The 12370-nt window shown below is 42.9% G+C and overlaps 1 protein-coding gene across 2 annotated transcripts in view; it reads left to right on the forward strand.

Moving 5' to 3' along the window:
- RMDN2 (regulator of microtubule dynamics 2) overlaps positions 1-5508 on the forward strand; it is a 40059-nt gene extending 34551 nt beyond the window's left edge. For both annotated transcript variants that reach the window (XM_063124264.1, XM_063124263.1), the window contains exons 9-11: positions 1208-1261; positions 1371-1451; positions 5020-5508. In XM_063124264.1, the coding sequence (XP_062980334.1) occupies positions 1208-1261; positions 1371-1451; positions 5020-5073 (189 nt within the window). In that variant the 3' untranslated portion in view covers positions 5074-5508. The remainder of the gene's footprint in view (positions 1-1207; positions 1262-1370; positions 1452-5019) is intronic.
- Positions 5509-12370: the final 6862 nt, after the last annotated feature.

The raw sequence follows: 12370 nt of genomic DNA on the forward strand, positions 1-12370 counted from the left end.
GTGTCATCTGAACAGGGTCAGTGTCACCCTGTGTCACACTTTTGAGACCTGCACTGCTTTTTGGCCCTCTGCTTCCATCTTGCAGTGTTGAAACAGAAATGATGGGAGATACTGACAAATAGCGATTTGTCCAGATTTAGGTGCGTGGCAGCTGACCTGGAAGAAATAAACGTCCCCACAGAGCTTCCAGCCTCCTGCAAATGCTAAACAAAGGCTTAGGGGACCCTGCTAAATGGGGTAGGTTTTTGTGCTGGGGGAAGGGGGAATCCCTCCAAACTGGGGGAATCCCTTCTTCCCACTTAGCCCCACCACCACCACCACCACAGTCTACTCCCCACCCTCTGTGATGCATTTTCAGGGGGCTGAAGGGAGGGAGGATGCCATGGGAAAGAGAGGGTGGGGAAGTTCACTTCCACCAGCTCAGTTGTGTGTGCTTAAATCCAGGCCTAGAACTTGCTGCTTGTCACTACCTATTTCTCCCAGGTTTAGGAGAAATAAGGAACATTACATGGATGATGATGATGATGATGATGATGATGATGATGATGATGATTTTATTTCTTACCTGCCTCTCCATTTTGATCAAGGCGGGGAACAACAATAAACGATAAAATACATAAAACTGAATTAAAACATAATGTGCAGTACATTGTTAAATATCCTTAAAAACATTCTAATAACATCTTAAAATTCCACTGAGTAGGCCTGCCGGAAGAGATCAGTCTTTATAGCTTTCCTGAATGCTAATAGACTGTTAAATTGACGAGTCTCCTCCAGCAGGCTATTCCACAGTCTGGGAGAAGGTGGAATCAGTTACCTGGGGAGGTTGTGGGCTCTCCCACACTAGAGGCCTTCAAGAGGCAGCTGGACAACCATCTGTCAGGGATGCTTTAGGGTGGATTCCTGCATTGAGCAGGGGGTTGGACTCGATGGCCTTGTAGGCCCCTTCCAACTCTGCTATTCTATGATTCTATGAAGGTCCTCTGGGTAACAGTTGTTAATCTAGTTTTTGCTAGCTGAAGTAGATTTTTCCCAGAGGACCTGAGTATGTGGGGCGGATTGTATGGGAGAAGGCGATCCCTCAGGTAGCCTGGACCCAAACCATGTAGGGCTTTAAAGGTGATAACCAACACTTTATACTATCATACTTTATGATAGTCTTACTATACGGTTACTCATTTCTCTCTCTCTTTGTTTTTTTACTCAGGCTGAAGAAATACATCCTCGATATTCTAAATACAATTATGTCTATTTGGCAAAGGTAATTACTCAGGGGTTTTTTTTTTTTTACTTTTCTTTAATGTAAGACACAGAATTCTGCTAACTCAATGCCTGGTGTGCTTTTTCTCTCCTTTCTCCCCACATTCCAGTGTTACAAAGATCTTGGCCAAATGAATAATGCGCTGAAGTACTGCGAAACTGCTTTGGCAATTCTGTCAGTCACCAAGGAGGTGGGTCTGAAGCCAAATCAGTGTGCTTAGCTTTCTGACACCATTGCTGCCACAGAGGTTCCCTTCTGTTACTCGTTCCCGTGCATTATCAGTAACGTATAAATGTTATGGTCATGTTGGTAGCCCAGATCATAAAGATATTTCCATACCATTTTGTGCAGGGTCATTGGGGCGGGAGGGGGGAATAGTCCTTCTCTTCTGCAATTATCATTTAATTCCATAGGACCTGCAGCAAAGTGTTTCCTTGTGGATTGTGCCTTTAGTTCCATAGGGTAAGCCATTGACACACAAAAAAGGGAAGTCCCATGTTCAGAACCTTATGAAATATGGTGATTTGCTTGTAGAGTGGAAGGTGGCATGTGACTTTCCCAACATGGCTGGTTGCAATCACACATTTGAGAGGGTAAAAACTAATATTTTGAAATTACATTTAAACAGATGACTGTCGAGATGTATGATGCTTATTTTAACAAGGAACTTGGCAACATGCAATGCAGTGAGTCACAGTGATCACAAGAATTGCTGCTGTCTACTTTTGAAGTTGTGTGTTTTAAAATCACCACTGGCAATTCAGTAGTCACTTATCCTGCAGTACTATTTAACGCTGCCAAGCTCAAAGACCCACCATGCAAAATACTCTCCAAATGTACTTTAAAAGGGAGAGGGAGAGAGTGGGAGGCAGAGGGAACAACAGCTTGATTCAGTGAAATTATATCTCATGATGATTTACTGATGCTAGAATTTTGAAATGAGCAATTCTGTAGTGCAAGCTTTGGATAAGACACCTCGGTTATATGCTGTGGAAATTTTATCTGACATCTCTTCCTGTTACTGTCAGTATTTTGGCAAAGATGCACAATGAGTACAATAAATACCTTTCAAGGCACTGATTGCTTGATTAGTTACATCATCTTATTGCCATTGAAAGACCTATCAAATGAAAGCTTTCAGCAAATATGTTAATTATAGAGTTGGACAGATTTCTCAAATTGTTGAAGATGTCTAGTCCAATCCAGAGCTTCAAGACAAGCGGAGTGTCTAGCTTTTGCATGAAGACATAAGGTTTCAAAACCTTCCTAGGTAGTTTGTCCTGCTATGAAACTATTCCTTATTATGCCATTTCTAAGTCCATGTTTTTGTTAAATCTAAGCCTGTTTTTCTGCAATTTAATCCTACAGGGCACATCCCAAAGCTATCTTTGGCCTTGATGTGGCCATGGAGTTCTGAATGCACATGGGCTGTCCTGTTCTTTTTCTATAAACTTCAAGGTGCTTTGTGGTCTCTGTGTTTATTGGAATAGTAAAATATACATAGAAGAAGATGGGAAAATTTTGCACGTTCAGAACTCCACATATATAAGAAAGCTTAGCATTTCATGTGTTCAAAGCGTTTCACATACATTATCTCTGTAATCAATATGCAAGCCCTGTAAGGCAGACCAATACTATTCTTGCGATATTGCAGATGGGGGGTTGCTGAAGGTGAGAGAGAGTGGCCTGACTAAGTCCACCTCATGAGTTCATGGCTGAGGTGCGGTTTTCCTGACTCCCACTTGGCATTCTTGTCCACTGCAGGGCACCAGCACTCTTAAATTGGAAAGCGGGGTGGGTGGGTGGTATAATCATTCCATCATGCTTCTGGTAGTGCTGTTCACATGTCATGGTTCTCCTTAATTTCAATAGGTCCTGCAGAGAAGTGATTTCAGGCAGATTGTGCCTTTATTTTCATAGAGGAAGATATAGGAACAAAACAGAAAGACCTTATGAAATTCAGCAATTTGCCTGTCTAAAAGTAGTAGATGTCTGTTGAAGTGTGAACAAGCGATGAGCTGAGCATTCCCTTCCTTCTTTCTTCCTCCCTCTTGTTTGCCCAGTTCCTCGTGTGAGTTTTTAGACCACATAACTTCTGAACAGCGAAACTGGTTTAAACATTCCCTACAAACCAGGATCAGAGCCTGGTTTGCAGAGAGCCAAGCCACAGTTCCAAGTTCAGATGACTTGAGAAACAGTGGTTAAAGAAACAAGGAAGTATCTTCTGCAACTGTCTGCCACGTTAGAAGGAGAACTCAAGTTTATCCGTCATTATTGCTCATTCACACTCAAAACATATCTGAACCTTTTCTGACCCTTTTCTTTTTGTACCCATATTTGGGCCTTTTCTTTTTGTACCCCCAGCAGGTAAGCTGAACAATTGTTCTCTCTTCTCTTGCCGATGTTCTTTCAACTTTATATAAAAATGATCAACATCTCTTTCCATATTTTAAAATTACCAAGTCACTTCAGCCTTCTCTCATACACTTTTCTTGCTCATTAGTCTCTTCTGCATCCTTTTCGCCATTGGTGGAGAACGTGTGGCCCTCCAGATGTTATTGGACTCCAACACCTATCAGCCCCTGCCAGCATGGCCTATGGTGAGGGATGATGGGAGGTGTAGTCCAACAATATCTGGTAGGTTCCCCACCCCTGCTGTTCACAGTAATAACTAGAAATAAATTCGCTATGCTATGTTGATTACTGCTACTGTTATAGAAGTATTAATTCTCTGGTGTTGGCTAGAATGGTTTTGTTACTGGGAATCTAAACATCTCTTGTTAAATGTTAATAACATTGCAGTGCTAAAGTCTGTCCAGTTCGTCAGTGTATCTTGTCACTTTTAAGTCTGGCACTTGAGACTGACAATTGCCAGAGTGCAATGACTAGCTAGCCAAGCTCCAATAATGATATTCGCGCTTTGCCTGAAATGCAGGACTAGTTCATGTGTATACTAGTCCTGAGTTTGTGTAGGAAGCTGTTTAAAATGGAAGCACATGATGGAAGTGCAGCTCCAGAAGGCAAGCAAATATTTATATAATCCCACTGTATTCAACCACACCGTTGCTAAATTATAGTGGTGTGCTTAGAGGTGTCCAAACCTGATGGAGACCTCCGAACCTCATACAACCTTGGCACAAACAACTTGCCACTTTGAGATGTGCCACCCCCATGGTTGCATTTCAAATAACCACCCAGGCTATGTGTAGGACGGGTCTTAGAGCTCAAGGCCAGTGACTTGCTTAGAGGCACCAAATGAACCCAAGATGCAAACCCCACCAAGGCCAGCATAACTACTGCAGTGGATCATAGCGGCCCTCTGAATACCTGTGTTTCAGGTGCCCTAGAAAAGGTAAATACAAAAAAAAAAACAGGTCTCAAGCTTCAAGCCGCAGGAACGCTGGGTTCACTGAAACGCCTCCAAAGGTGGCAGTTAGGGGATGAAAACCTTTAATTACGGTCCATTAGAAGTGTATGTAATTAATACTTGTTGAGGAGGAAGTTGGAAAGGAAAAGCACTGTATGAGGTTAGGGTTTTTTTCCTCCTCCTCCCCTTAGTTCAGCCTTATACTTTACTTTTGTGTAATGATTAAAAGGAAGAATGAAGCAGTTGTGTTGTCCTGGACTATTAACACTGAAAATAATATCTTGTTCTGATGCAGCTATTGGCATTGGGATATAGCAACTCCGCGTGGTTCTTCAGATGTAATTGTGTAACTTTCGTTCTTTTTTTCTCTCCTCCCCCTTTTTTTTTTAAGGATAAAGAGGCTGAGAAAGATTTACAAACTTTACTTCCATCTCTGAAACTGTGATGACGATGACAAGAAGAACTTTGGGTTATGTCCCATTCTGTGGAAGGTTGCTGGAAACCCAGAACACAGTCCTGAAAGCATCTTTTATGTGAATCTTGTTAAGTTCAATGGGATTTATAGCCATATTAGGGGTAATATTGGAGTGGGGAGATAAATCCCAAACAAGGAACTGTAAAGTTAGAAATCTTAATGAAAACTGATGACATTGAGTTAGCGAAGTCCTTAACCCTCAAACAAGTTCCTTCAAGGCCAATGACAAGAAGATGCAGCAGGTCTTGATCAGGAGTGTCTTGCGTGCTGCCACAAGCCTCCATTAAGGTGCTTTTGTTGAGGCATGCAAACACTTCACATATAAGTGTGATGGCTGCTGGTTCACATGAAAGGCTCATTGGTGACAGAGCAAATAAACTTAAATCCTCTGCCTTTTGCCCCATGCATTGTCTCTTTGAGTGGTCTGAAGGAAATGCAGCTAACTCTGGAATTAGTTTTAAATACCATTTTTCTCCAGACATCCATGGCACAACTTCTACTCATAGGTGCTCTTAAGCAGAACAGTTCCATGACACCACCACCGTCCCCTCATCCTTTTTATTTTTGATAGAACTCTTCTGGGCAATGATACCAAGGAACTTAGCACTGGGAAAACAGACATCCTTTCTTTTTAAAGTCATAGTGACTATTTTACTAATTTTAAGTTTTACCCCTTTGATGGGAATCTCTGAGCATGAAATCCACTGCTGGCAATAGACATCTTTGTAGTTGCTGAATGATAGGCAATGATTGCGCTGAGAATGATTTTAAGCCTCTATTTCATGGCTGGGGAGCCTCCAGATATTGTTGGACTCCAATTCTCATCAGCCCCAGACAGCATACCCAATGGTGAGGGATGATGGGATAGTACTTCATCAACATATGGGGGGACATATGTTCCCCAGCCCTACAATACTCAACTGTTTCTACTACACAGATGACTGGTAATATGAATGCACCTTCCATTATTTCCTCTCTCAAAAGTATATAGACTGGTAATATGAATGCATCTTCCATTATTTCCTCTCATATATATATATATATGAAAATTGCACTTTGTGGCTATTATTTTAGTCTCTGAATTATAAATATCAGTACAATAAAGACCTTTTATAAATCCAGTATTTATATATTGTGCTGCCTGAAACATTGGAAATAGAACTAGTGCTTTGGGAGAATCTGTATGGATAGAGAGAAGTTTTTCATCCAATAAAGCGGAATGATAGAATGTTCAGGACAGGCAGAAGGAATTACTTCACATAATGCATAGTCAAACCGTGGGATTTGCTACCACTAGATGTAGTGATAGCCACCAAGCTGGCTGGTTTTCGAGGATTAGATAAATTCATACAGGATTCATATCAATGGCTATTAGTCATGATGGCTCCAGTTCAGAGGCTGTATTATCAGGCGCTGGAGAATAACAGCCAGACACAACTGTTACCTTCAAGCCCTGCTTGTGGACTTCCAGAGGCATTTGGTCAGCCGATGTGGAAAACAGGATGTAGGATTTAAGAACGCCTTCAGTCTTATCCACTAGAGCTCTTATGTTCTTATGTCTGGGAGCACTGAAGATGAATCCAGCAGAAGAGTCTGGAGAATTTCAAGAAATAACATGGAGTTTCAATCATCACTATGCCCTTCCCTATGTCCACAAGCCCAGATTCACCTCAAATGAACAGTTTTCATGGAGGCAATGTGTTGCAGTCTGGGGATTTGACCAACTTTGGTTTGTTTCTATGGTTAAGAGAACACTTTTTCAGACTTTTGAAGAAAAGAAATTCCTTACTGAGTGAATACATTTTAATATACTTTTCAAGAGAAATCGATTGGCTGTCCCCCTCCCTAGGAACCAGTTATCTAGGGAGGTTGTGGGCTCTCCCACAATCAAGGCATTCAATAGGCAGCTGGACAACCATCTGTCAGGGATGCTTTAAGGTGGATTCCTGTGGGGGGTTGGACTCGATGGTTTATAGGCCCCTTCCAACTCTACTATTCTTTTATTCTATGTTCAGTACAGCTTTCCCCAGTTCAGGGCCCTTCATAAGAACATAAGAGCCATGCTGGATCTATCTAGTCCAGTACTCTATTCACACAGTGGCCAATCAGCTATTGACCAGGGACCCACAAGTAGGACATGGTGCAACACCACCCTCCCACCCATGTTCCCCAGCAACTGGTGTATATTAGCTTACTGCCTTCAGATGTTTCGAACCAAATCCCATCAGTCCCAGCCAACATGACCAATGGTCAGTGCTGGGAGTTGTAGTCCAAACACCTAGAGATCTCCAGGATTGGGAAGGCTGTAGAATATTTTCCCAGATGTGCACACTCTTTCCCTCCGTTTCCCTCATGCCTCTCACTGAATACTCTGGTAACCAACTTTCTCTTCTGTAATGGGTGGGGAAATAGGTGACGACCATAAGATAGTCTGTCTCTCTTTTCCTCACTTTCAAATACTGCAGTCGCTGTGCCCAAACCTGTTGGAGAAAATCGGAGTAAGGGTGCAATCCTATGCATGTTTAGGCAAAACAATGTTCTACTCCTCCCAGTATTTCCAGCCAGTAGGACTTTTTTTTCTGCCTAAACATGCACAGGATTGCACCCTAAGGTGAGTTAGCAAGCTTTATTTTCTGGGTCCCAGCATCTTCTGGCATCCATTTTGTCTTTTCCCTTTGCGTGATGTTGCCTTTTGGAGATGATGGCTTTACTACACAAAAAAAACTTTAAAGAAAGAAAAATGAGCCAATGCCATGTGACTTGTACGCATTCATTATTACAGGCTGTACTCTACTCCCTCTCTCAGGAGCAAATAATCTGAAGAGTTTATTTCTTGAGCCACCCAGCAACACAGTGTGCTGAATCTCCTCCAGGTTTCTTGCCAAACCAAATGCTATTTGCATCCAAGCTCCATGGGTAAGCCAAAATGTAATCTTAAACTGTGAGCCATCCAGCCAATTTTTAGCAATTTTAGAACATTTTTTGTGTGCCAAACAGACAGGCAGACCATTCAGCTGTGACCACAGGCCTGTCAAGAAGCCTCACCTGAGACAGAGTGTGTGTCATGAGCAGGAGTGGGTGGGAAATGTCAATTATAATTCCCAAACACCAATAATATAAAGTTCTAGAATTATCACTTTTTTTGCTAAAATGACTCTTCTAATGTAAGGCTGTATGATTCCCATTTCCTGGCTTTGTATGTTTGTATTGAAATAGGAAGAGATGCAAAAGTAAAAGTGTCATGGAACTATTTGTTCTCTCACATTCACCTTCTGTAGTCAGTTTAAGGTGCAGTCCTGTGCGTGCTGGCTGGGGAATACTTAGTAATAATTAGGCTATTTTCCTATAAAGTGTATGCCATGCAAGGGAACTGATATGGCATATGTGAGTAAATGTTGTTCCCACTTCCAGTAACTTCTGATATTAATAATTCAGATGTCATTTTGCCTCTTGGGTTACTTGTGTAGAACATAATTTAGGGCAGTAAAGCTCAAATAGATTTCATTTAGAGCATGCGGTCCCTTCGTCTTAACTGCAATCACTTGGCATACATCACACACCCATATGAGATGGTGCTGTGAAAAAGTGCCTTCCCCATGGCTAGGTGTTCCTTTGTGTGAAAGAAAGAAAAATGGGAGTGTGGCATGCAGTGGCCTGCATGCCACAGGCCCATAAACAGATACCCAATAGATTAAAAGGAAGGGAGTCCTCCAAATAGGTCTGTGTTTAAAAGTTGCATTATCAGAGATGAAATATAATATCGCTCTCTAAAGAAACTGGACTTGTAGTTTGAAATATTTACACTTGGTGATGGAAAGCAGACTGCAATAAACTCCAGAAGAAAACCCATATCATGCTTTTAATATGCCCCTGGCAGAAAAAAAGTTCCTACCATATGATATGGAAGCAATCTACTGTGTCAGTCATATAAAGTCATGTGTTAAATACTCACCTAAAAAATATGACTCTGGAAAATTGCATTTCTTACACATATGTCATTTGCTAGTATTCTATTAATGTTCTATGATATCTTTCCTATTAAAGATTCTAGTTTGGGCTCTTAGCCATTATTTTAATTTTATAGTTCCAGATTATTTTATTTGTTCATTTTAGGTATTTATATCCTGCCTTTAAGGGCTATACCTCTTAAAGTGGTTTACCAATTAAAATCATCATAAAATAAAGTTCTAAGATTAAAATTCACAGATGATTGCTTTGCCCAAGTAATTGCACAAGGTGGTGGAGACTGGCAGTTCCGATGTCAACGCGGGTATCAATGGCTACTAGTTTTAATAGCTATATGCTGCCTCCAGTATCAAAGGTAGTACGCTTATGTACACCAGTCGCTGGGGAACATGGGTGGGAGGGTGCTGTTGCACACCTGTCCTGCTTGTGAGCTCCTGATTAACAGCTTGTTGGCCACTGTGTGAACAGAATGCTGGACTAGATGGACCCTTGGTCAAATCCTGCATGACACTCCTTATATTCTTATGGAGAGCTCTTTTAGGGTTCTGACTGAAACCCATAGCGGATTCACTGCCGCATGAACATCAGAGCCACCAGCCTCCACTGACAAAAGGGTAACAAAAGTATCTCCATGCAGCAAAGGTGATCTGTGTGCACAATAAGATGCACATCATACTGCAATGGTCTAGCAGTCCCCATTGAGCTTGGTATGTGCATATGAATGCTGCTTAACTGGATATACACCATAGAAAATTGGGGTCCTGTGTACAGTGTGATGGACTCCGATTCCCTTCATTCTTGGGCAAACATCATTTTTCATGTGTAAAACAACAAAAAGAATAACCCAATTCACAGGCTTGCTTTGAGGATAAAATTGAAGCATTTTGTTGGTTAAAAATTCTGTTGTAGTAGTAGTAATGAAAGCAACAAAAGCCAATGTAGTTAACAAAAGGTGTATTTAATTTCCACCATGACTACAATTTCACCTTTTGTTCTTTCTGCTGTTTTATCAATATCTAATTTTTGACGCCTTCATACCTGGCTTACAGAGCAATCCTATGGAGATTTTGGGAAGGAGAGAATCTGCGACAGTTGCTTCACCCCATCCAAAACCCTGCTGGCTCACTGTGCCCAGGCTGGGAGGTGAGGTGGTCAGCTTTATTTTGGGGGCAAAAGAAATCCCTGTCCCTAGCAGTCCTGTCAATTTTTGCCAAAAGGGGAACAGAGCATTCACTGAAGGGAACGGGCATTTCACTTACTGACTGCATCCCAACCCAACCAGCAAGCCAAAGGTCAGCATGTGGCATCCTTGGGCAGCTGTTAGGGCCCCAGCACCTGGGCCAGGCCCACCACTAACACTAGGCCTGAGTCCCCCATACACACACACACACACACACACACACACACACACACACACACACTTACTTTAATCGGTGACTGCGAAAGGGGGCGAAAACGGGTTGATTTGTAGATCTCTAAGACATGCTGGAGACTCAGGCAAGCAGGGATTTGAAGAAGGGCACCCTGAAGAGTTGGAGCAATACTTTAAACCCTGGGGATCCGCCTGCTAAGGGTTTGATCTGCACCCTTTCCCCCCTCATGTCAATTGTCAAAGGCTGTAAAACCAGCCTATGTACAGTCTCCTCTTGTCAGTTACCTTGTATATTTGACAATTGAAACATACAAGGTACCAGACAAGGCAAGTGGATATATTTCAAACAGTCAGAGTTGGTCACTTGCGTAACTCTGAAAATGCGACAAGCAATCATTTTAAAAAGAGGGCGTTTGCGGAATGAATATATATATATAGGCCTTGGTTTTGTGCAAATGCCTGAACACAATTTAAAAAGAAAAGGAAAGAAAGCTGGGAACTTTCTTTCAGGTTCATGGTTCCATGGCAACGGGGGGCTTGGTGGCAGACAACTCCCCGGGGCTACTGAACGAATGACAGCCCCTCCAAAGCGCCACTTGGACACCATTGAAGGGGCCATCACTCACTCACAAGCAAGAGAGCTCGGCAAGAGCAGCAGGGGTTTCTTGCAGAGCGTCTCACTCACAGATGCCCACAACCCACGATGGGTTGGCAGTGCCAGGTTTGGGAGACACACCAAACCATTGTGAGTACAACAACCCCAGGAAAAAGCCATGGGTTGCACTCTGTGGGAATCAGTCTGGGTTCACATGACACAACAACCCACCATGGCTTGTCACCCAGGATGGGTTGGTGTGTTGTGCAAACTCCGTCATGGTTTCCAGCTGTACTGGGCCTTTAGGGAGGTCTCCTTGAATGCCTCCCTCCCCTCCCTCTATCTTGCCAAGCAGAGAACCAGTAAGCAAGGAGGCTGTGGCATCTATGGCTCCTCTTTTTCGCCACCACTGTTGTCTGGGCCAGAGCAAGAGGTGAGTGAAAAGTGGGTTGCAAGGATGAAGAGGAGGAGCAACTCCAGGGGCCTCTTCCAATGCCCCTCTGCTAAGTGTGGGCTCTCAGCAGGTGCCCAACCAGGCCCTGGCTTCCAGGACTTCTACTTTTGTGCCAATGCATGGTACTGGGAGTGTGGAAGTCTCCCATATCACAACACTATGAAAAGTTAGTTGTAGTTTTGGGAACATTTTCACACAAAGAAGGTTTCAATTCTGCTGGCTTAGATCAACACAGGAATATAACTTCTGGGGGCTTCTGGACTGAGCCTGATCCCAAGGGTCAAGTCTGCATTTGTTTCTCCATATGTAGCAGTGAATCACACACAGAGACACAAACACACACACACACCCATGATTGCACTGGCACTGCTATTTGAGGGTGAGCCGGGCCAGCAGTACAGAAGGTTCCCATTAGTCTAGAAAACAAAAACATGTGGGGTTGTCATGAATGACTTGCCAGCTCATTTCAGCCTCGGGGAGGCCTGACGGATCACTTGAGGCTGGCCAGTCCCTTCCTACACACAGCAGACTGGAGCAAATGTATATGAAATCGCCTGAAAGCTGGTCTAAAATAGCAGGAGATAGAAAGCGGTGGTCATGTTATCCTGTGTTCTCCCTGCGTCAGTAATAAAAATACTGCATGTTCCAAATGCTCAAAGGTTGTCATAGGCATATTGATGTTTCTTACAACAGCCCTGCAAGGTGTGCCAGAGTTATTGCTGCACATCAGATGAGTAGCACATGGCTAGATTACTACAATGCACTCTGCACAAGGCAGCCTTTGAAGACTCCTCAGAAACCCACCTAAGGGGTGAAGGAAGAAAAAATGCTACATGAGCCCAGTGGCACTGGCTGGGGAATGGTGGGAGTTGTAGGACTT

Source organism: Elgaria multicarinata, chromosome 4, assembly GCF_023053635.1.
Source record: "Elgaria multicarinata webbii isolate HBS135686 ecotype San Diego chromosome 4, rElgMul1.1.pri, whole genome shotgun sequence".
Lineage (NCBI taxonomy): Eukaryota > Metazoa > Chordata > Lepidosauria > Squamata > Anguidae > Elgaria > Elgaria multicarinata.